At 39.8% G+C, this 24,633-nt stretch overlaps 1 protein-coding gene across 1 annotated transcript in view; it reads right to left on the reverse strand.

Moving 5' to 3' along the window:
- LOC127569476 (vascular endothelial growth factor C-like) overlaps positions 1-20,027 on the reverse strand; it is a 59,441-nt gene extending 39,414 nt beyond the window's left edge. Inside the window, exon 1 of the mRNA XM_052014172.1 lies at positions 19,580-20,027. Within this exon, the coding sequence (XP_051870132.1) occupies positions 19,580-19,741 (162 nt within the window). The 5' untranslated portion in view covers positions 19,742-20,027. The remainder of the gene's footprint in view (positions 1-19,579) is intronic.
- Positions 20,028-24,633: the final 4,606 nt, after the last annotated feature.

Raw genomic sequence — 24,633 nt, forward strand, 5'->3', positions numbered from 1 at the left:
ACCATTACAACTTCCTATATGTGGCCCTTCCCTAAATACTTGCTATGCTGTATTGCATTTGTTAAGACTTGGTAACGTGGTTAAAGAATTTCTTTAAGGGAGTTAGTGAAGCCACCCTTTACATATTCACACCCACTGTTGGTGGCTGGTTTTCATTGCTCCCATTCACTGGTTCTCAATCCCACACCTCTTCTGCTCCTTTAAATATTTTGTTATTAGTCATATGTACATTGAAACAAAATAGTGAAATGTGTCTTTTTGCGTTACTGAGAGTGTGCTGGGGGCAGCCTGCAAGTGTCGTCACTCTTCCGGTGCCAACATAGCATGCCCACAGCTCCTAACCTGTACGTCTTTGGAACGTGGGAGGAAACCGGAGCACCCGGAGGAAACCCACACAGACACGGGGAGAACGTACAAACTCCTTACAGACAGCAGCAGGAATTGAACCTGGGTTGCTGGCGCTGTAATAGCGTTATGTCAGGGGTAAGTTTTTTTTTACTCAGAGTGGTGAGTGCATGGAATGGGCTGCCGGAAACTGGGAGGCTGATACGATAGGGTCTTTCAAGAGACTGTTAGATAGGTATATGGAGCTGAGTAAAATAGAGGGCTATGGGTAAGCCTAGTAATTTCTAGGGTAGGGACATGTTCGGCACAGCATTGTGGGCCAAAGGGCCTGAATTGTGCTGTAATTGTTCTATGTTCTATCTGGTACACTACTGTGCCACTGAAGGGCCATGGTTTCTTGACTTCCCATTCTGTTTTTCAGGAAGGATGTAACATTTGCCGAGTTCCAGAGTTTAGGATAAGCTCCTGCTGGTAAGGGTTTTTGAAAATGAACCCCTCTTACAGAACCAATGAAGGAACATAATGGCACAAATGATTTCCTTCCTCTTAGTTCTTTCTACCCATGTGGCAATCTCTGGGGAAGACAGAGGGCCTCACTAGCACCTTTCTACTATGCTAAAATCATCACAAGTACAAGAAAAGGCATTTGGCCATGTTACAGTATCCTGAAGCATTATTTCACTGATCATCAGTCCAGTTTAGAAAGAGTGTCATCCACTGACATTCAGAACTATAGTAACAAACAAGCTGCTGGAGGAGCTCTAGGGGTCAGGCAGCATCTGAGAAGGGAAATGGACAGTTGACATTTCAGGTGGGACCCTTCATCTGGACTGGGGGACTGGGAGAGGAGATAGGAGATATAAAGTGGTGAAGGGAAGGGGTGAGGCAAGAGCTGGCAAGTGATAGGTAATTCCAGGTGAGGACAGGTGATTGGCAGATGGAGACAAGTGGGTGACCTTCACCTCTTTATAACGGCTATCTCCCCTCTACACTCAGTCCAGATGAAAGGTCTCGACCCAAAACGTTGACTGTTCATTTCCCTCCGAGTTCCTCCAGCAGCTTGTTTGTTGCTCCAGATTCCAGTATCTGTAATCTCATGTCTTTAGAACCAAAACCAGCCTCAACCATGGTAATAGTTAAAGCTCTACCATTATGAAAAACAATGCAAACCCCATCCTGGGCACAGCAATAATGAAAGGATTAGCAACAATTCCAGTTGCTGCATCAAAAGAATTTTTTTCTGTGGAATCCTGGAATTAAGTTTCACTGGTGTCATTTTTTTATTCACCGTGACCAACATTTATTGTTATTTAATACGTGGCATGGTGGTAAGGAATGAAGTCAAAGATTAAACTGATCTAAAAATCACAAGATGTTAACTTATCACAGTAAAGAAAATTAATTTTTGTCCTTTTTGAGGTCAGTCATCCAGGACTGAAACATGAAACCTGTTATTGTTCAGAGAGACAGGGGAGACTGACAGCATTTGAACTGTCTTCTGTCTCTCCCCTTGGCTGCAAGTTACTCATCAAACCTTTCTGACCAGAACTAATTAACTTGCCCGCAGGGCCTGAAAGAGAGCGGAAGTCCACTCAATGAGAACCATCAGTCTTGACGTATTGAGAAGTTCTGACAATGAATTAGATAAAAGATGCTCACCGGTGATTAATTACTTCTGGTGTCTGTGGAAGCCAAGTGCTCCCCCTGCGGGCTAGTGGGGAGGCAAAGACAAAAGGCCAAAGTGAGAATGAGTCACTATGCATGTTCAAAATCAACGAGCAGAGGATCTGGGAGCATCTTGTCCCTCTGTCCTCTGAGCAGGGATGAGCACATGGCATACAGGGAATCAAATGGTACACTAACTACTAAAATGATTTGAAATGCAGGCAGACTGGGAATTCGAAATCTCAATTACAGCACCACACAAATATCCAAGAAATGTTGAAGGCACAAATTTCTGGGTCTCTACAAGAGGCAGGCACACAGCATTTTTTGGATGGCTTCTAAATCAGTTAAATGCTAAACAAACCTGTCGGTTGGCCCAAGTTATTGTAACAGACATCTGCTGATAATTTCATATAAAGAAAAGCTTTTGACAGTGTTCTCTAACAGTCAACAGGCTACTTATGGATTAGATTTTCATCATTTAATTTCAATTTGATTTGACACAAGATGTTCGGCACATGATTAAATTTAGTAATCCGGTTTATTAATTTCATGACTTTAAATAAACCTTTTTAACTTGGATTTGAACTTTAAATCTTTTTAGGGAGGCATTTCTAAGCTGGAATTTAATACTGTTAAATACTTTGCACTTAGTATTGGCAGCACATACTACAAAATAAGGCTAGGCATAGGTCAGATATAGGTTGAAGCTTGTTAAATCTCACCCTTTGAAAGGGCTGCCTTGGTGACAGTATGGCAGACCCATTTCAGTGGCATGCAGAAATTTGGCACCACTACTGTAGTGTAGCAGTTAGCGTAACGCTATCACAGTACCAGCGACCCGGGTTCAATTCTGGCCTGTCTGTAAGGAGTTTGTATGTTCTCCGTGTGTCTGCGTGGGTTTCCTCTGGGTGCTCCAATTCCCTCCCACATTCCAAAGACGTACGAGTTAGGAAGTTGTGGGCTTGCTATGCCGGCGCTGGAAGCGTGGCAGCACTTGCGGGCTGTGTTACAGACTAGGTTACTATTGGTGAATGTCCCTTTAAGATAGAGCACAGTGGTGTATGTGTGGCGTGATGACGACAACAGACGATAAGGATGTAATGACGTTTTTGGAGGAGACACACACACACACACACACACACACACAGACACAGACCAGCCTGCTAGTCTCTATCGATGGCTGAAAAACAATAACTGTGCCTGTCACTATAATCCACGTATGGATTTTTAGAATAATCCAGTGGAGTCCAATTTGTCATTAACCTGTAGTGGGAAACAGGCATTTGTGTGGACGGCCACGTCTCGAGTGCCTTTCAGGGTGGCAAATGCTTCGGAACAAAGCAGTGGCGTAGTCACCTGCTGAGTAGACACTGAGGTGTCGTATGGGTTCCATTGTGGAACATTTGGATTTCGTAATGTCTCTATTTTCTCTCTACATTTTGTCTTCAGCCAACGGTGGTTTTGCAGAAGCCTTTGCTCACGTTTCACCTTACAGCTTGCTGAACTGAACTTTGAGAACTATTCCTGGACTTGGAGTTTGGGAATTTGCCACACACATACTTCGCGTTTAGTTTTGGGGTTAATGTTTAAGATCTAACATTTTTACTTTTATTCTTTCTTATTATCATAAGTAGTTATTAATAAAATAGGTTTTAAACACTTATACATGACTTGGTGTGTTTCTTTTGTTGCTGGTTCGTAACAGCTGCCCCCAGAACATTCTACGCAAAAGATGCATTTCACTGTGTTTCAATGTACATGTGACTAAGAAAGATATCTTATCTTATCTAATATATTCTGTAGAAATAGAGTTGTAGAATCATACAGCACAGAATCTTCAGCCCACCGTGTCTATGTCATGCATTAACTTCCCATTTGTACTAATCCCATTTACCCGCACTAAGCAGGGTAGCCACTACCACAGATATGTTTGGCACTACTGATTGGGGATGCATTTCTAAGCACCACTGTTGATGACATTTTTCATAGGCCAATAAGGGAACAGCAACAACCACAGCCATTAAGAAGTTCCAGCATTATAGTTCACTTTGTTCAAAGAATCTCAGTATACGTTCCTATTAAAATCTCTGCCCCATCCCATGGTGCACTGACCTGATTGTCCGAAGGTGCTTCCGGTTTATAGAACATTAAACAGTACAGCACAGGAACAGGCCCTTCAGTCCACGATGTTGTGCCGAACTAATTAAATTAGTAATTAAAAGCCTATTGAATTAGTCCCTTCTGCCTACACATATTCATATCCCTACATTCTCTGCACATTCATGTGCCTGTCTAAGAGCCTCCTAAATGCCTCTATCGTATTTGCCTCCACTACCACCCCTAGCAGTGCATTCCAGGCACCCACCACTTAAGTGTAAAAAAATTTGCCCCACACTTCTCCTTTGAACTTATCCCCTTTCAGCTTAAATGCGTGCCCTCCAGTATCAGGCATTTTGACTCTGGGAAAAAGATACCGGCTGTCTACTCTATGCATGCCCCTAATAATCTCCCTTCAGCCTCTGCTACTCTGGAGAAAACAACCCAAGTTTGTGCAACCTCTCCTCATAATAGATGCTCTCTCATCCAGGCAGCATCCTGGTAAATCTCTTCTTTACCCTCTCCAAAGCCTTCACATATTACCTATAATGGGGCGACCAGAATTGAATGCAATACTCCAGATGCGGCCTAATCAGAGTTCTATAAAGCTATAACATAACTTCCTGACTCTTGAACTCAATGCCTCAAGGGGATTTTTGAAGCCCCTTCCCTTCAAGGAGCTAAACATCAGAACACATGAAACAGGAGCTGGAATAGGCCATATGAACATGTTCCTTCATTCCATGAGATCACGATTCATCAGATCTTTCATTTTAACTCCACCTTCCTGACTGCTCCCCATAAACCTTGATTCCGTAATACTTTTATCTTCCTATAAAAATGTCCCCAGATTTTTCTAGAAAAATCTTCCCATCTCGGCTTTGAATCTACGTTAACTCAGCATTCATACCCACCGGTGAAGGGAATTCAAGAACGCCCCACCCATTGAGAACAGAAATTTATCCTAATCTCAGTCTTAAATGGGCAACCCCTGACCCTATGGCTATGCCTCTATTGATGGGTTTCCCCACCAGTGGAAGTACAACTCAGCATCTCCCCTGTCAGGCCCACTCAGAACTTTGTGTTTCAACAATAATCACCCTTTGTTCTTCTAACCTCTATTTTCAAACCACAGTAATAATTCTTTGGTAATCAAAACAAAACTTGAGAATCCACCAGGCAAGAGAGTGGATCAGTCCAACTAGTTCTCCCAAATCCAGAATAGATACAGATATTGACACTGAATCAATGGTTTCACTCTTGCCTGAGTCAGAAGGTTGTGGGTTCAAGTCCAGAGACTTTACCACAAAGTACAGCTTGGCTCTCCAGTGTGGTGTCAAGGATGCCCTGCATTGCCATTAGTTGCCCAATGAGGTATTGACTGCCTCTATAAAGTGGAGGTACAGGTCCTCCCCAAGTTAAGCCAGGGTTCCATTCCTGTGAATGGTTTGTAAACTGGCTACACATCAAAATACTTAATTGGCTGTGAACCATTTTCTCCACATGGAAAAAGGTGCCTGCAGCCCCACAGCAGCTAGCAAATCCATCCTGCCGGTAATTCAAACGTTCATTAGTATGTATGGACCGGACATAGGTCAGTCGTTCGTAAGCAGGGGACGACCTGCATACGATCTCATGGCATTAAGTGGAAAAATACTAGAGGGGTTATTACCAGTGATGTAGAAAATATTTCTCAGTCAACATCACCAACAAAGAAATAATTATTATGAAATTGTACTTGTAGTATCTTGTTATGATTAAAATGGCAAGGCATATCCTGCATTACAACAGGACTTAGTGGGCTGTAAGATGCCTTGAATTACTCTTGGGATGTAGAAAGATTACATGATGTTCTATTTTTCACCACAGCTACCATTAGTTATAAAGTCATGGAGTTATACAGCATGGAAACGAGTCCTTTGGCCCAACTCACCCATACCGAATAAGATGCCTACCTGTAATGATAAGTTTAGTTAGCAGAAGACTAAAATGAATTATTTAGTAGACTGGATTTTCTGCCTAAATAATGAGTGAAAATTCCAGTCCAATGTTTAGTGTGGATTTGGGCAAAAGATGGGATGTGGTTCAAAGTAGGATGTTGTAAATGGAAAACCATTAATGTAATTCTTGTATTAAAGAGAAATTCTGGAAATACTCAGCAGGTCAGGTGGGGGGGGGGGGGGAGGTGAGGGGAGGGCAGAGGGGGATATGGAGGCATATTGATGGCCTCCAGTTATTCACTTCCCCATAAGTAAAACCAGACTCACTGCATCTGCTCTATCAAATCCCCTCATCATTTTAGGGATCACTATTAGGTCAACACTCAGCCTTCCTTACTCAAGGGAAAAGAGACCCAAATAAAAACAGAAAACACTCAGCTGCTTAGGCAGCATCTATAGAAAGAGAAACCAAGCTCTATTCTATCTGGGCCTGCACCTTTCAAGTAATAAGTGAACTCTCTATCCGTCCAATCAAATGCAGTACTTCACACTAACTGTGTAAATGTCATTTGCCAATTATTTGTTCACTCTGACATTTTATCAATGTCCTCCTATAATTTGTTGGAATCTCTTCAAATATCCATTCTGCCCTCCCTCCAAATCTGATATTACCTTCAAATGTATAAGTTGTGTTTTTGATTTCTGAGTCTAATCAATTAACGTTTATTGTGAATAACAGTGATCCCAGCACTGACCCTTGAGGAACAGCACTAACTACCTTCTTCGACTATGACTCACACACTGCCTACTGTTCTGAAACCAGCCAGAAATCCATTCTAGTACTTGGCCCTGATTCTGCATTCTCTGACGCAGGGTGCCTTATCAAAGGCCTTTTGAATATCTAGATAAATTATATTTACAACTTTATCATTACCTCTTTTACCTCAACAAGTTCAATGAGGTTGGTCAAACAAGATTTCCACTTTTGAAATATATACTGACTATTCATTACTAAACAACTTCTCTTTAGATGTTCTTCCATTCCCTCCTTTTCCTACTCAGCTGGCTGATCTATAGTTCCCTGGACATGTTCTCTCTCCTTTCATACAGAAAGGAGAAAGGTTAGCCTTTTTAACCAGACCTCTGACACTAAATTTTTAAAGAAAGTAATTATAAAAGATATGAATCATTTGATTTTCATTAATGTATTTAATACATCTCCAGTTTGAATTTTAAATGTACTTATTTCATTACTTATCCAACGACTTGTCCACCTGTTCTGCCTCGCTGGCCAATGACAAAGTGAAATAATTGTCATCTCCCCCATCATTAGCCATGGTACTGTCATGTTTATCTTTTAATGGCATTATTCCCATTCCAATTATTCTTGTTTTATTCGTGTGTCTATAAAATATTTTGGAATGTATTTTATGTTCCAAGATAAATTGATTTCATGGTTCCTCATTGCCTTCTTAACTATTTTAATGACTTATTTCCCAATCCCTTCATATTCCCTCTTCTCATGTACTGATGTCCATGTCCTTAAGTGTACTTAACTCTCAGTTTAACTCTATTTATCCACAGAATCTCACAAGTCTTTAGATTGTTTTTCCTTTTCTGTAGATTACATTTTTCCTTCACTCTATCGAATGCCACGTTTTCCATTGTTCTACATTACTGTTGATAACAGGACAAAAAGGGTTAATTTGATAAAGCGATTACACAAATGACGGTTTGATTCCCTGGTTGGAAATTATTCCCAATGGTTGAAAACTCTTGGATTAGGAAGCATAAGAATGGATCAGAAACAGTTGAGTATGTGTGAGTGGGAGAAGATTGGAATTCTCTTCCATAAAGAATTCTTGGCTACACAGGTTGATAAAAGTGGCATATGGCATACTTGCCTTTATTAGTCAAGCCATTGAGCTCAAGAGTCAGGAAGTTATGTTGCAGCTTTATAAAACTCTGGTTAGGCTGCATCTGGAGTATTGCATTCAATTCTGTTCACCCCATTATAGGAAGGCTTTGCAGAGTGCAGAAGAGGTTTACCAGGTTGCTGCCTGGATTAGAGAGTACATGCTAGGAGAGGTTGGACAAACTAGGGTTGTTTACTCTGAAGTGGCAGAGGCTGAGAGGCATCTTGACAGAAGTTTATAAGATTATAGAGGCATATATAGGGTAGACAGCTGGTATCTTTTTCCGAGGGTCGAAATTCTAATACTGAGGGGCATGCATTTAAGGTAAGAGGGTGTAAGTTCAAAGGAGAAGTGCCGGGCAAGTTATTTACACAGAGTGATGGGTGACTGCAATGCTAGTAGAGGCAGATAGAGGCATTTAACAAACTCATAGGCACATGAATGTGCAGAGAATGGAGGGACATGGACATTGTGTAGGCAGAAGGGAGTAGTTTAGGTAGGCATTTAATTACTAGTTTAGTTAGTTTGGCACAACATTGTGGGCTGAAGGGCCTGTTCCTGTGCTGTACTGTTCTATGTTCTAAGTTGCAGCTGTTGTTAGATCAATTGTTAATTTTAAACCTGAGAATAATAAATTTTTTTATTAAGTGTTAAGGGATATGGAGCAAATATAGATATAATCCTACTCCAGCTATCTATAATTTCATTGAAAGGCATATCAGGTTTAAAACAGTCCTTTGTTCTTATAACTCCTGAGTCAGGTAAGAGTTTTATCACTGAGTCAAGAGTGTCAAAATAAAATTGGTTAATCTTCTGATCATTCCTGCTGCAAAAACTCACTAAAGTGATTCTGCAAAACGCATAAATTTTGAAATCTATGGTTCTGGTCTGAAGAAAACTAAATAGACTTTAATTTATTTCCATCAAGCAGGAATATGATTAAGTTCCTTAGAAATCTGGAAAAACAGAGCATTACAGATGTAAGGAGGCATTTTTAACTTGCCCTATTAAGTGCAGAAGGAATGAAGACACCTTTAACTTGCACAATCCCACCCAGCGAACATTTGAGAATAGTGGATTTGAGTTCTCTCTCTCAACAGTGATGCAATAGATATATGGGAGAGACTTTGAACAGCGTTACTAATGCTGTGCAGGTTACAGGCTTCAAAAGCAAATGTGTTTGGTCGCAAAAGAATTCAGTGTTTTTTGGGTAGAATGTGGTGTAAACGACGAGGAAACATAATAGCTCTGGTTCTGCTGTTGGCCTGGAAATGCCATCTGCAGAAAATACCTTCACTGCTGACTCGTTTTACTCTATTCCAGGTCAACAAGACTCCAAAGACCTTTTCTTTAGATAACTTTATTTAAATTAACCAGGTTACAGGATGTTACTCAGGCAACTGACCAGCGTCAATAACAGCAAGCATTTCCATGATATCTTGAACATGCTGAAACAATGAATGGCTCTTCACGGAAACATAATCAACCAAAATTTGGCATAGAGCCATTTAAAAGAAATTAAGGCTGGAGGTCAGAGGTTTTGTATTAAAGAAGAATATGATAGTGAGATACAGAACTTTATGAAGGGCAGGAGCAACTAATTAATTCAGAGTGATGTAAAGTCAGACTGTCCTGTGGAAGAGATAGGATTGATGTATCCCTTAACCACAAAGAGAAGTTGCAGTGTAGGTCAAGAAAAATCAGCTTAACCTTCAGTGAACAGGAAATTTTAAACAGGAAAGACTAAAAAATAAAAACAAACAAATAAACAAAGGTAAAATGATACCTTGGGCAGAGAAAAAAAAAGCAAAGTTACAGGTGAATAAACTTCAGGGAATGTTGGAAATCATTGAAGGTTATTCATTTTTGTCATAGACACGATATTAAGCGGTAAAGGTATTGTATTGGAAGTATGGTACTACAATGGTAAATTGTATTTTGAAGGTACTATGATTTTGGTCTAAGCCAGTTTCACTATGGAAAGCAATCATGTCCTTCTGGTAATTAGAAAAGAGCTAAATATATTGATTATATGCAGTTCATTGAAGAACACCATGAAATAGTCACTCCAAAACCAGTGTGCTGGAATAGTAATTGGACTAAAACAAAAAAAGATAGATATTTCTCTATCCAAGGCAACTTTCAAAAATAAGAGTACAGGAAACTCTGGCTGGACACTTCATTTTATTCAGCTTAGAGACAGTAGTGCAAGATTGATTAGTTACTGCAAGATTGGATAGTAACTAATTTATTCCACTTTTTATTAAAGAGAAAGGTCATGTGTATGCTCCTAGGAATGATGAGCTGGTTAACATGACATCGAATTTATGAAGGAAGCAATTCAAGTTCATTTAAAGAAAGTCCAGCCAACAGAGGTTCAAATAAACCAAGAACTAACAAATTTGTCGGAATATTTTGAAACTGCATTAAAATTGAAAGCATTTTACGTATATATATTGAGAAGGTAACCACGAAGGTAATTTGCTAGAGGGCTGATATTAATATAAAGCCTGAGGTTACATAACGGGCTTTGTGCTGTGCAATAGTTGGCAGTCCCTTGCAGAGCTAAAGGCCAGCTGAAGTTCACAGGTTAGTTCACTCCTGATTCTGGTGCCCACATGTAGATACACAGATGTCAGGATTGAGCTGTACATCAGATGCTGGTATATCTGATGTCCCACCCTACTGTTGGAATCAGCACTATGACCAGGAGTGGCCTGAGCTGGGAAGCCAGATGCATTTCCACAAGCCAAAAACAAACTGCTGGAGGAACTCAGCAGGTCAGACAGCATCTGTGGAGGCAAAGGGATAGCCAATGTTTCAGGTCGAAATCCTGCATCAGGACAGGTTCTTGACCTGAAACATCAACTATCCCTTTCCCTCCACAGATTCTGCATGAGCCACTGAGTTCTTTCAGCAGTTTTTTTTTGCTCCAGATTCCAGCATCTGCAGTCTCCAGTGTCTACATTTCCTCAAGGATGCCTGGAGTGTGTTGAACAGCCCTCAACTGAAAAGTTAAGTGCAGGTGATTTTGTTTCTTATTTTACTTAATATTAAATGTCTTCAGATTTACTCTCAGTTAAGTGTGCTTTCAAGTAATTTATTAGTTATTACTTTTATTGTTTTCAAGTCTTTCAATCGTTTTGAACATTTTAAGTGTCCTTGATCACTGCGCTGGCAAAAAGCCATCATGGCAGCCCAGGATAGGGCCTCTCGCAGTGTGGTCTAATCATCTAGAGGATTAGGAATGTCAATGAGGCCTGGAGCTTAACTGGACCTGCAGGGCAGCAAAAAGTACAGTGGTACAAATAGTGTGGTTTGAACAGAGGTGGCAAATTAAATTGAGCACGACTGGACCCAGTAGGAAACAAAGGAAAATGAAAAGCAATAATAAATGCAATTGGATAGGTGTAATCAGCAAAGTCAACATGGAGAATGACTGGATGAGCTCTTCCAAGATTTTCTATTTTTGTTACAGAATGCAGTTATTATTTCATTCACAGCATCACGTATGTATCATTGCAAATCTTACATGTGACATTATGACAAAAACCCCACACTATCTGGCTCCAGAATGGTGATGACTGCTCTGTTGTCCTCATTACAAAATAACCTGCCAAAATGTTTTAGATGAGTTTGGTTCAGGGAGCAACATTAGCCTGAAACCAAGAAAGCTTTCTGCTTCTCTTTGAATAGCTCTGTGGGATCTTTAATATTGAGAACGACTGACATAGTTTTGCGAACTGAAGGCCAATCCGGTGATACAATTTTTCCTGAGCTTTGTACTGGAAACTCAACTCAGAACATAACGTTAAACCACTGTGTGGAAGATAAATCGACTACATTTGATCCAAAGAGTATTCTATCACCAAACAGCTGCACAAGAACTTTTTGGTTTCAATGGGATTAATTTTCTGTGGAAGTCCATGTAAAAGAAGATTTCCTTCAAGTATTACCAGATATTTAATATCTCTAACAGTAGTGTAGAAACAAACCTCAGGAATATTGCTACAGAGTTACTCCTACTAAAACAAATAAAATGCAAATAAATCTTAAAGTTGGTGTGTAATGTTCTTGTAATTGCTGAACAGATATTAATGTAATTTCTCTTTCCCCTCTCTTTGGTAAGCAATTGCCAACTATTGGGTTAATAGATCTGTTAAAATATCAAATAAATTTAATGTGAACATTCATAAGATAATAATTTTCACTTCATAGCAACTTAAACACCACAGTGATTTTTAAGTTAACTTTCTTTCACTTGGTGACACACCACTTTGAGCCATATTTAAAAGGCATTTAGACAGACACGTGAACAGGCAGGGAAAAGAGGGATACAGACAATTCACAGGCAGATGGGATTAATATAGATCGGAATCATGGGCAGCACAGATGTGGTGGGCCAAAGGGCCTGTTCCTGTGCTGTACTGTTCTGTCACATTCGTTAGCAGAGCAGCACTTATCAGGAAAAAAAGCAGTGACAAAATAAAAATATATTTTTCCAAGACTTAGCATAGCATTAGCCTCATTCATTCTGCTACAGTGCATAAGATATCTTTATTAGTCACATGTACATCGAAACACACAGTGAAGTACATCTTTTTGCGTAGTGTCTGGGGCAGCCCGCAAGTGTTGCCACGCTTCTGGCACCAACATAGCATGCCCACAACTTCCTAACCAGTTGGAATGTGGGAGGAAACCTAAGCACCCAGAGGAAACCCATGCAGACACAGGGAAAACGTACAAACTGCTTACAGACAGTGGCTGGATTTGAACCCAGGTAAAGTGTTACACTAACCGCTACACTACTGTGCTGCACTACTGTGGTTAAAATACAGCTTCATTCAGAGACTGATAATCTGCACTGTTCTATTTTATAGAACTGGTTGGCTTCTGCAGATCAGTCGGATGCATTTCCTTCATAGAGATTTGCAAAACTGAAGTAACCCATTTATGAGATTATATTACTTAATTTAACACAGCATCTGTGAAGTAAGTATTATTTTCTACTGCATATACCAGCTGGCTAAGCTTAACAATCATTGTAAAAATAGCTAATGTTGCTGGTACTTCTAATTAACATCAATGTCAAGGGCAGTATAATTCTACTGCCTTCCAAAGGCACAATATAACCAATGGCTGAATTAAACTCAGAGGTTCAGTGGACAGTTTTAGGGCATGTGATGAAGTTTGCTTGGGGTTAAAACACAAGGGTAAATCCACAAAAATGGTTTGAGACAAGCAAACAGGCAACTAGCTTGCTTAAAAAAGTGTAATGACATTCCAACAAGATCTTTACTGAGCTAAAACCATGCTTAATTCTAAAAAAAATTAGAGAATGCCCAGCCTCCAAGAAGTGACATCATTACATAAGATATTGAAGAGGTAAATTAATAGAAAATAATGACATCTAAAGCAGTAAACAGTGCATCATTTTGGAACCTTTGATGATGATATACTGACAGTTAACAATAAACTGCCAGTGAATAATTGCCAGTGCACATTCAAATTATATATACTGTATTAGTCCTTCACTTTGTCACTCTGAAATATGATACCATGCATCTTTTTCATTGACATGATGCAAGCTTAAACAAAGGACACCTAAGATTACCTTCATCGCTTACATGTGTACTAAGTACAATTGGCTTTAACACCTTTTGCTTGTACCCAGGGCTAGTTCAGAATGTAAGTTGGTGTAATGATGTTTTGTGACTTCAAAAATCCCATCCCTTTTGCCTCTGCTTTCATACAAGATCCTTTACAGAGAATTCCTGTTCTTTGCCTTACTGTCAATGGGAAACATTAACTTGAGACCAGAAAAAAAATAATAATATAGTGCACCTTCCAAAGATTCATCAATGTTTAATATCTGATTAAATATTGGACGTGATCAATATGTCCATGTTTAAGAAGATTTATTTGCTTCAATTATTCAGGTAAATTGGTCCTCTAATTTTACTAATGCTGCTGCATAAAAAGCTGTATCATGTCATTTACCTTCCAACCTTGAGTGTTTTTTTTTTGTTTTTCTGCTGGGCTTTGATGATATTACAAGATATACCTATTAGCAATTTTTCCCTTTGGATTTCTAGACATTATATTGACATCTAAGAGGTGTGGAGAGAGGGACTACCTTGGATTTCAAGGATCTGATCAAATGCTTGTAGCATCAAATAGTTCAAATAAAATTGGAGTCAGTGGGGATCAAGGAGAAGACTTTTCATTGGCCAGGGCTCATATTTAACTCAAAAGACAGAAATGGTTGTTGGATATAAATCACCTCAGTCACAGGACATCACTGCTGAAGCTCCTCAGGGCAAAACTATGCTTCTGAGCCCAACATCTTCCACTGCTTTATTGACCAGTTATAAGGTCCGAAGTGATGTCACAGTCCAGTTCCATTAAAAATCTTATAGGCAATGAAGTTGGCCAAACCCACATCCAGTAAAACACAGACATTGATCACACCACACAATGGCCATCTCCAACAAAAAGGTATCAAACACCTATCCTTGACATTCAGCATCATTACTATTGCCAAATTCCCTACAGTCACCAACAATCAAACATTTAACTTGACCAGCAATATAAATAATGTGGCTACAAGACAGATCAGATGCTGAGCATTCAAATGGTAAATGGCACATCTTTTAATTCAGCAAAACCTTTTCATAATCTATGAGGCACCAGTGAGGGGTGCGATTACAGTTGGTCTGCAAAGATGGGTGCATCTCCAATGATGCTCAATGGTATCCAGGACCAAAGAACCATAGGTATCTATACCTTCATCATATTGCTGCCTGTGAAACACTTTTCAGCCCAAATTATCTGCTATTTTTCATATTTTAGAACAATTACTCTTCTCCAAATTACTTCATTTGCTTTGAAATTCTTTAAGATGATCAAAAGTTGTTAAATAATACCTTGCTACGCAATTCTTCCTTTGCATTGAAGGAATGGACCCAACTTCTCTTATATACTTTCAAATCTTAAATAGATTCCAATTTTTGGCTTACATGATCAACTGTAGAACATTGTAAATAAAAGATAAACACCAACTATACTGAATAAGAATAAACTAATTCAAAGATGGAAGTGAAGGATATGTTACTGTCATACCACTGTACGAAGATTACTTGTATGAACAAGATCTTATTGTCAATCATGCTGTATAGGAAGAATAGCTTAGGCCCCAAGGTTTTGGAAGACATACATAAAAAAATTCCAAGGAACACAATCCTAAATTGGAAATGAAAATATGACAGTGGTCATATTTTAATAAGAAAGTTTAAAACAATATTCCAGCAGTACCTAAAATGGAAATAGAAGCCTTCTTACAAGAGAAAGTGACTCAAAAAAGGAAAAATTGAGCTTATATTTTCCATAGCGCATTTAGTGACCTCAGAACAACTCAATCTATGTCACATTTGACAACCTCAGGACAACCTGGTCTCATTATAGCCTATGAAAAACTACTGTATAGTCAGTCATACAATATTGTATAACAATAAAAACAGAAATATGATAAAACATTGCATAAAGAATGGAAATTTTTCTTAAAGGAAGAGAAAAAGGAAACAGCCAGCAACAGTCACAAATCATGAATAGTCACAGAAGCTGATAACGAATAGATATTGTTCAGTAAAGATCCCTTTACCTGCACGGACTTATTGTGCATTAAATAAGAACATTTTCAGTTCCCAAAGTGGACCTCCCACAGTCTGAATGGTCCCAATCTCCCCAGCTTTACTCTTGATGTTCATCCAGACAACATGAACTGAAACTGCTATGAAGTTACATTGTTAACTCTGTACTTAAGGCAGAGGAGTTCAACATGGACTCATTGGCCGAAGGGCCTGTATCCATGCTGTATTGCTCTATGACTCTAAAAGTTGACTTGATCCAACAGCTGCTGAATTAGGGAACGTTCAGCAACGTCCCCTTGTATATGAAATTATTCAACTTGAATTCTATAATTTTAAATTTATTTTCCAATTTCTTTCACTCTTTAGCCTTTCACCAGTAACTCCGGTCTAGCAGTTGCACCACTGTGAAAGAATAGTTTCATTCTTGCGTTTAGGGTTGACAGCACTGCTTTGCTGTACATGAAGTGCAGATGGGTCAAGCCATACAATCATACAGAATCTACCAGAAATAATCTCTCAAAATCCATCCTGTGGTTACTCCAAGGCTGCTGGTAGATTATTCTCGTGGAAATTTTAGAAAATGAAATGAACATGTGAACATCCACGCAAATAAAAAAATTGGAGGGGACCACCAGGTCTTTTGAGCCTGCACCATGCTATTATGGTGTAGCATAAAAAGCACCTAGACTCATGCAATCTCCTGCGAGAGGCAAAGAAATACTGAGAAAGAAATCCTTAGCCAAGTAACAATTAGTAAAGTTTCCGTAACTCCACAGTGACTTCATTGGGCTATACTTTAATTACATGAGACACTTCGGAAGGCCATTGACTGAAGCATCAACTCTATTTCTCTCTCATAGGTGTTGTTTGACCTGTTGTGTATTTCCAACATTTTCTGTTTTTACCTTCCTTGCCTTGTGAATACTATCTTGGCAGCTACTATAAGAAATTATCCAGTGCCCTCTGTAAAACCCACAGCAAATCTACACTTATAAGACACGTCAGAAACTTGTTACAAAGATCAGTAACTCTTTATAAACAGAAAATCCTCCAGACATCTAACCATTTTGTCTGTTTAGGTAACTTTTACGCATATGAACCGGTGCTTCATAATGCACCTAATTCAAACAGTTTATCCACATGAACGGAATCTAATTCATTGCTTTAAAAACTTCTTTATAGCCTTCAAGTTTACTATCTTTAGACCCAGCTTTCTAAACCCTTCCTAGTAACGTTATTTATTGACTTTATATTAGGCATGTCTAGTCGCCCTCTCTATTACCTATTTTGTGAGGGAACCAAAACTGGATACAGTATTCAACATGTTATTCAAGCTGTTACACAAGGTCAATAAGGTTCATTTTGCCTTATGTTGGATTGTCTTTAGGAATGCAAACAACAATCAAAGTGAGGCCCTGTCCCACAGGATTTTAATCTTAAGTATATGGCACCTTGTCAAATTGCCTCAAACACTAAAAACAATCTCAGATAATTACTCACTTGCTACAAGGGAAAAGTAAGACTTTAGTTTTTCATAGAAAAGTATGCAGGATATGGACCAAACAACACAATCAACAATTCTGTAATTATATAAATGAAACAGAATTTGATTTAATTATTCTAAACTAGAAACCCTGGCAAAAGGAAAATAAGAATCCAATGTAAAGGTTTCTTAGCAATATTTTAATAATCTAAATTCAAACATTTTGAAATTAGTGTCCTCATAAATAATGCAGACATGATTATGGATTTTCGTCAGTAGTCTATGTTTTGAACTGCCTTTAATTACAATGGTGCACACATGGGGTGCAGTGGCTGAATTATCAGATTTATAACCCAGAGGCCTGAATTACCAGAAAACAGTCTGTCCTCATATAAATTAAATCCTACTATAGCAGACATGGAAATTAATTTCAATTAAGAATCTGGAACTTTTGGTTTAGAAAAAAAAGTCATTCGTAATGACGACAATGAAATTGCCAAATTTAGTTCATGATTTTTCCGCAGTTACAGAAATCTGCCATCCTTACCCAGATTGGTCTATTGTGACTCCAGACCTGTGGTAGTGATCAACTCTTACCTGCCCCTTAAAGTGGTCTAGCAAACCACCCAGTTGTATCATAACTATTATGTTAACAGATTGAAAGAGTGCAGAGAAGATTTACGAGAATGTTGCCGGGTCTTCAGGAGTTGAGTTACAGGGAAAGAATGAACAGGTTAGGACTTTATTCCTTGGAGCGTAGAAGAATGAGGGGAGATTTGATACAAAATTAAGAGGGGTATAGACAGTAAATGCGAGTAGGCTCTTTCCACCTAGATTAGGAGAGATAAGTACAAGGGGACATGGCTTTAGGGTGAAAGGGGAAAGGTTTAGGGAGAACATTAGGGGGAAATTCTTCACTCAGAGTGGTGGGAATGTGGAATGAGCTACCGTCTGAGGTGGTAAATATGGACTCTCAAGTTTTAAGAATAAATTGGATAGATACATGGATGGGAGAGGTCTGGAGGGTTATGGACTGGGTGCAGGTCAATGGGACTAGCAGAATAAAGTTTCGGCACAGACTAGAAGGGCTGAATGGCCTGTTTTCTGTGCTGTAGTGTTCTATGGTTCTATGTTATATGGTTCTATGGACTGAAGCAGTTCAAGAAGGTCATTCACCGACACTTTCTCAAGGGCAATTGAAGATGGACAGTAAATGCTGGCCTGACTATTGACACCCAGATCCTGAAGAAATTGAATAAATAAAAAGTGTTTTTTCACCAGTTAGGCCACAGTTTGAGTACTGTATACAGGTCTAGCCACCACGTTGCAGCAAAGATATGATTGCACTGGGCAGGGTGTTGAAGACATTTATGAGGGCTGGAAAATTGTAGCTATGAGACATCATGGATAAGCTATTTTCTTTGGAAGACAGAACGGAGGTTTAAGTGAGGTTAATGAATTTATGAGAGGCATGGAAATGTAAATAAGAAGGACCTATTTCCCTTAGCAGAGGGGTCAAAACACCATGGGCAGAAATAACAAGTAGTTGGTAAAAGGATTAGAGGGGAGATAATGAAAGATTTCTTTCACCCAGAGGGTGACAGGGGTCTGGAACTCACTGCCTGAAAGAAACTAATCACATTTAAAAACTATCTGGATCAGCATTTGAAGATGTTTGACCTGCTAGGTTACAGATCAAATGCTGGAAGATGAGATTAGGCTGGGTAGCTCTTTTTTCCCCAATCAGCACAGACAAATCGGGCTGAGTGGCCTCCTTCTGTGCTATAAATATTCTCTGATTCCATGGAGCCAGAACCTGTACACAAACTAGTGATACAGTACTTGTTGCAGAACTAGGTTGTATTGTATAATGGTGTGAGTTTTGAGTATGAAATGTGTAATGCAGGTGGAGACAGTTTTGCCCTCTACTGGTGAGGGGGAGGGGTGGGGATAGTCGGAAAAGGGAAAATGATTCCTGTTTTTAGGATCCAACCTCTCGGAGCCCGACTGAGAACGTCGCCCAGGGAACTGGATTTACATTTGGAGGAGAAATCTGCAGGGCTCTGCGGAAAGTGCAGACTACTTGGGCAGGCTGAATCCCTCACAGAGCCAGAGCCGGCCGGTTGGCCGGCCAGAAAGCGACACAGTCCTTGACTGTGCCAATGGTGTGACAATCAGGCCACCAATGTAAAGACGCAGGGAGCTGGTGACAGCACCCACACTCTGTGTAGCCAGAAGAATCAAAATTCAATATTGTAACAATTTTACACCCCGGCCTATTTTAACAAACATTTCCTTACCACAATCACTACTTAGATGTTATCTCGAATCACTCTTAAGAGTCTCTTGAATAGGCATCGCCCCCTTTACAAATATATAACACTTCAAAGGCAATGCTGCAAACACATTTCTCTAACAAAAACAAGTTACAGTCCCAGCTGGAAAGTTACAATGTTTAATTGCTATATACTTCATCTTTACCTCGCTTTCCACTTCATCCTGGTACTGGTCATAATAATCCTGGCTGGACTCGTAGGCAGAGCAAGATCCCAACAGCAGGACCAGCAGGAAGCCTGACACGCTCCAGACTCGCCCAGACTTCTGACAGATCCGGGGCAGAAACTCGTTCAAGTAAAGGCACATTGTTTCTTTTTGTTTGCTTTTCCTTCTCTATTTATTTTTTTAAAAAGCATCAATATCTGAAATCAATTTTTTAAGGGACCGAATTTTTTTTTAAAAAGGAAAAAAATAAACGTTCTGCAAATCCTGGTTCTTGGTTATAACGAGAGAACAATTGAAGAACGCCAAAACGTCCTTGTCGCTGGTGCTTTTATAAACAAATAATAATCTGCGAAGTCTACGCCTTAAGTTTTCAAAAACAAACCCGTGCGTCGTTTTAATGTGGAGCCGCTTATCTTGGGATGAAAGTGGTCGCAACGTCAGGGGCGGGAAGTGCAATAAAAGGCTGAATAAAAAAAAGGTGGGTGCTCGTGTGAGGGCGGTCCGCCCGCGCTCTTACTTCATTGCCTGTCAACATACTTTCCCCCGATCAAAACTATGCTAAAGCGTGTCAGTGCAAAAGAAAAATGGAAATCCGATCTCGTCTGCAAGTCGCCTCCTGGGTCTCCTGCTGCGCTGAAATTGACAACTGAACTTGGTGCAGGGGGAAATGAACATGCGAAATACTACTCATGGCTGCAACGTTTCACATTAGATGCTGGGAAGAGGGGTTGATCTAATAGGTCTATTCTGGGGCCGGTATGGGTACGACGGGCCGAGTGTCCCTCTCACCATATGGTGCATTTCAACGCAAGAGACTTATGTTACCATTTTTTTTAAAGCTAGGACCCTCTTGGGTGCTGGGGACCAGCCGCCTGTTGGAGCACAAGGGGCGGATCAACAATCACCATATGACGCCGAGGGCATTGAGGCAAAACTCATAAGCCACACTTTCCTGCAAAGAGAGGTCGCCTGCTGTTTCTCCACGTTGACAGCCTTGTATTTCCTACTGAGTCAGATTCGTGGTAAAAAAAGAATCTTCCCCTCCCTTGCAAAATACTGTGGAGGCTCACTCTGGAAGGGCACCGGAACAAAACCAGATCATTAAAAAAAATATCTATGGGCAGAGGCCCCTTTCTGACTGATGACCTGGACATTAAATGCACCAGTCCTGATGCAGGATTTCAAGCCGAAATGTCGACAATTCCTCCACCCCACCCCTCCCCTCCCCTCCCCTCCCCTCCCCTCCCCCCACAGATGATACTCGACCCACTGAGTTCTTCCAACAGATTGTTTGTTGCTCCTGATTCCAGCATCTGCAGTCTCTCGTTTGTCCATTAAATGACGATCTCTAATTCTTCACAGATGCTGCCTGGCTCCCAGCGTATTTTCAGTTTATTTTTTTTATATTCCTGGAGTGCTATAATGTAAAGAATCCCCAAAGGAAACAAATACATTTCACTTATAAATATCCAATTGTTATTGTTAATATCATGTAGCCAGTTTTAAAGACAAAAGGGGCAGTGCTTTTAAGAACAAGTTCAATGGAGTATTTGGATTGGACCTTGATTATTTTAGCAAGTTCATAATACCATTAAAAATAATCGATGTAATTCCTTGTGAAAATTAAAAGCATTCATTGTCAGTGAAATAACTTTAGTATCCTTTTTCCAGATAGTCTGGTGGTATTAGAATATAAACATATCATTCAAGGATATTTTCATATCTTTTGTAGATGTGGGCAATGATCTTGGTAATAGACCCACTGGATTTTAAATGTTGGGCATCATTTAGCTCTAAGCTGCTATTATACATTATGCCATATAGAGAGAATTCAGTATTAGTCTCCTTATTTAAGGAAATGCATTGGAAGCAGATCAGAGAAGGTTTACAAGATTAATACCAGGAGTGGGTGGGTTTGTTTTACAAGGAAAGTTTGGATGAGCTAGGTTTGTACCTGCTAGCATATAGAAGACTTAGGGGGCAACTTGATTGACATATATGGTCCTGAGGGGTCTTGACAGGATGTGGAGAGGATGTTTCCTCTGAATGGAAAAGTTTGAACTAAGGGGTCATTGTTTGAAGATGAAGGGTCACCTATTTAAGACAAAGATGAGGCTTTTATTTTCCTTTCAGTGGGTGGTGAGTTTTTCAAACTCCCTCAAAGGGAAGTAGCAGGCAAAGGTAAATGAATACTTTATAAGGAAGGGGTGAAAGGTCACCAGAGGTAAAGGAAATGTGCATTTGAGGATACAGTGATCTTACTAAATGGCGGAGCAGACTTGAGGGGCTGACTGGCCATCTCTAGCCCCTAATCTGTACGTAAGTATGTCTTCCACTTTTTGGTTTGGTTTGGTTTATTATTGTCACGTACCAAGATACAGTGAAAGACTTGTCTTGCATGCTGTTTGTACAGATCAATTCATTACATAGTGTATTGAGGTAGTACAGGATAAAAACAATAACAGAATGCAGAGTAAAGTGTCACAGCTACAGGGAAGTGCATTGCAGGTGGACAATAAAGCGCAAAGTCATAACAAGGTAGAATGTGAGGTCAAGAGTCCATCTCATCATATAAGGGAATCGTTCAATAGTCTTATCACAGTGGGATAGAAGCTGTCCTTGAGTCTGGTGGTATGTGCCCTCAGGGTCCTGTATCTTCTGCCTGATGGGAGAGGAGAGTAGAGAGAATGACCTGGATGGGTGGGGACTTTGATTATGCTGGCTGCTTCACCAAGGCAGCAAGAGGTATAGACAGAATTTTACGTAGACATGAATCATGTTGGTGTTCGGCACAGGGGCGAGGCAAAACCTGAAAAATGCAGGGAAGAAATGTTGAAACTAAACATGCCAGTGTTTCTATGAAGCGGAGAAGTTTCTGCAAGAGTTTAAATAACAGAAGTCTTCAAAGCACGAAACATAAGTTTTCCTCCATTTCATTTAGTCAAAACTATAGGAAGTGGTCACCTCCTGACTTGTCCTTTATGGATGGGTTGAATGGCACTGGTTGAGAGAAGAATGGAGATCAGTTGAACTTTTGCCTCAATTTATGCTTTAGGTTTGTGTCTTGGCCAATGACACAGTAACATGTCAGCTCGTCATTACCACATTACTGTTGTGGGGGGCTATCCATGTACAAACCTGTTTGTTGAGTTTCTGCAGTGGTGCACTTCAACAGTGCTTCCTTGACTGCATTCTATCTTGGGACACACTGAAAGAGATAACGACGCAGGCCCTTTCTCCTTCTTAGCCCCCACCTACCTCTGGTGTGAAAGTGGGCTCATCTGCATTTCCTCATGAATGAAAATCAACAACATTTGACCTCAAACAGTCACTGTAATGGCAGTGTCCTGTCTAACAGCTTCTCCAACTTATCAATTATGTAGTGTTTAAGGATGAAACATTAGTAGCATTGATATATTGTAATGGAATGTGTTCAATTGCTTTTTCCATGAATGAAAACAAAATAACATGTCCCAATTATATTCACTGTATGTTATGAATAAAGTATATTTTTGGGAGAAAATAATTCAGTGTTTTCCTTGAAATTTAAACCTATTTTGTGCCTTTTTATGACAGGCATTCCTTTCTTTTTTCTTATCTCAAAGAGGTGATCCACCATTCTTCATGTGTCAGGCTAAACAAAGGATGTTTCCGTTCCTTATTCCTTAGGAGAAACACTGTATTTTTTTAAACTCCAAACATCTCTGAAACTATAACAGCCCCTGGCTGTTCTTAACTTCTCTTGAGAACTTTCAATGTAACTATCAGAAGTCAAATTCTATTGCTAAAGCTGTAAGTGTGGGAAAATTGATCCATTTTGCCAAAAGCAGTCATTAAAACAATACATTCAACAGCTAAAAGAGAGGAATTTCATTTAATCTAAATGGTTAGGTTGTAGATACACCCACACATGTTTCACTCTTGCTACTTATGAACCCCTTTATTAAATTACTGCTTCCTTATCTTTCTCAAATATTTAGTATTCTGCATTAATTATACAAATGATACTACTAGCTGGCCAGCAAGTTAGATTTTATCTTTCTCTAAGGAAATACAAAGACTTAAAAACACAAATAAATGTACTAATGACACAGACTGATACCACATATTGGAGTCACAGACCCAAAGACCTTTGGTTTCTCCGTTGCCAAAGAGCTGCCGGTTTACATAGTGCATCAGATGTTATCACAGCTGCCATTTATTTTCTCCTCCTTCTCCTTCTGTCACACAATCCTCATCGTCCTGGGTGGGTGGGCAGGTGATTTTCACGCTTGCCTCTGGCATTGTCACCTTTTGATCTGTTGCGAGACAAGGGTTGCTGGCCCCGGCTGATTTTCACTTCTTGGAATCTCCCTGCTTTCCTTTCAGTGCAAGAGTTTATGGCCTTCACTTGGCGTTTTGACCGGTCTGCTATAGTCTAACTCAGATCAGGAATTTGCAATTAGACATAAACCACAGGCATGGTGTGTTTGAACTCAGATGAACCTCTAAAGTTGCTCTCAGGAAAGGACATGGCAGTTATCCAGATCAGTACTTTAAATGTGAAGTGTTGTTCTTTCTAGGTGCTTTTTGCTAAAACTTACTTTGTTATTTAGTCCTTGCCAGACATCCTTCTCCTTGTTTGGGAACACTTGCTTGTATAACAGGTCAGCTGCCTATACTTGCCACCCATTTTCACCACGTGAGAAAATCTTCCTCGGCTGAATCCAGCCTCCTCATTGCCATCCTGCAGTTGAACAACAAGGTTGTGAATGGTGGAAAATCCTCGAATGCCATAATGAACAAATGCTGTCCACAAAACTCTTCTGGAGTCCACAGGACTTCCACTGAAAGGATTTCACACCTGGCAAAGTTGTGCCCATAAAACTCCTCTGAAGGACTTTGGCAGCTGCCAAACCCCCACCCCCAGCTCTGCCAGCTGTCAAAGCTGTCCGGTATTTAAATGTGTCTGTCTGACTTTCAGACATCTAAAAAACACAATAGAGAATTTAAAAATCATAAAAATGTTCAAAAATTGAAAATAAATCAACTCA

The sequence above is a fragment of the Pristis pectinata genome, chromosome 4 (genome assembly GCF_009764475.1).
Source record: "Pristis pectinata isolate sPriPec2 chromosome 4, sPriPec2.1.pri, whole genome shotgun sequence".
Lineage (NCBI taxonomy): Eukaryota > Metazoa > Chordata > Chondrichthyes > Rhinopristiformes > Pristidae > Pristis > Pristis pectinata.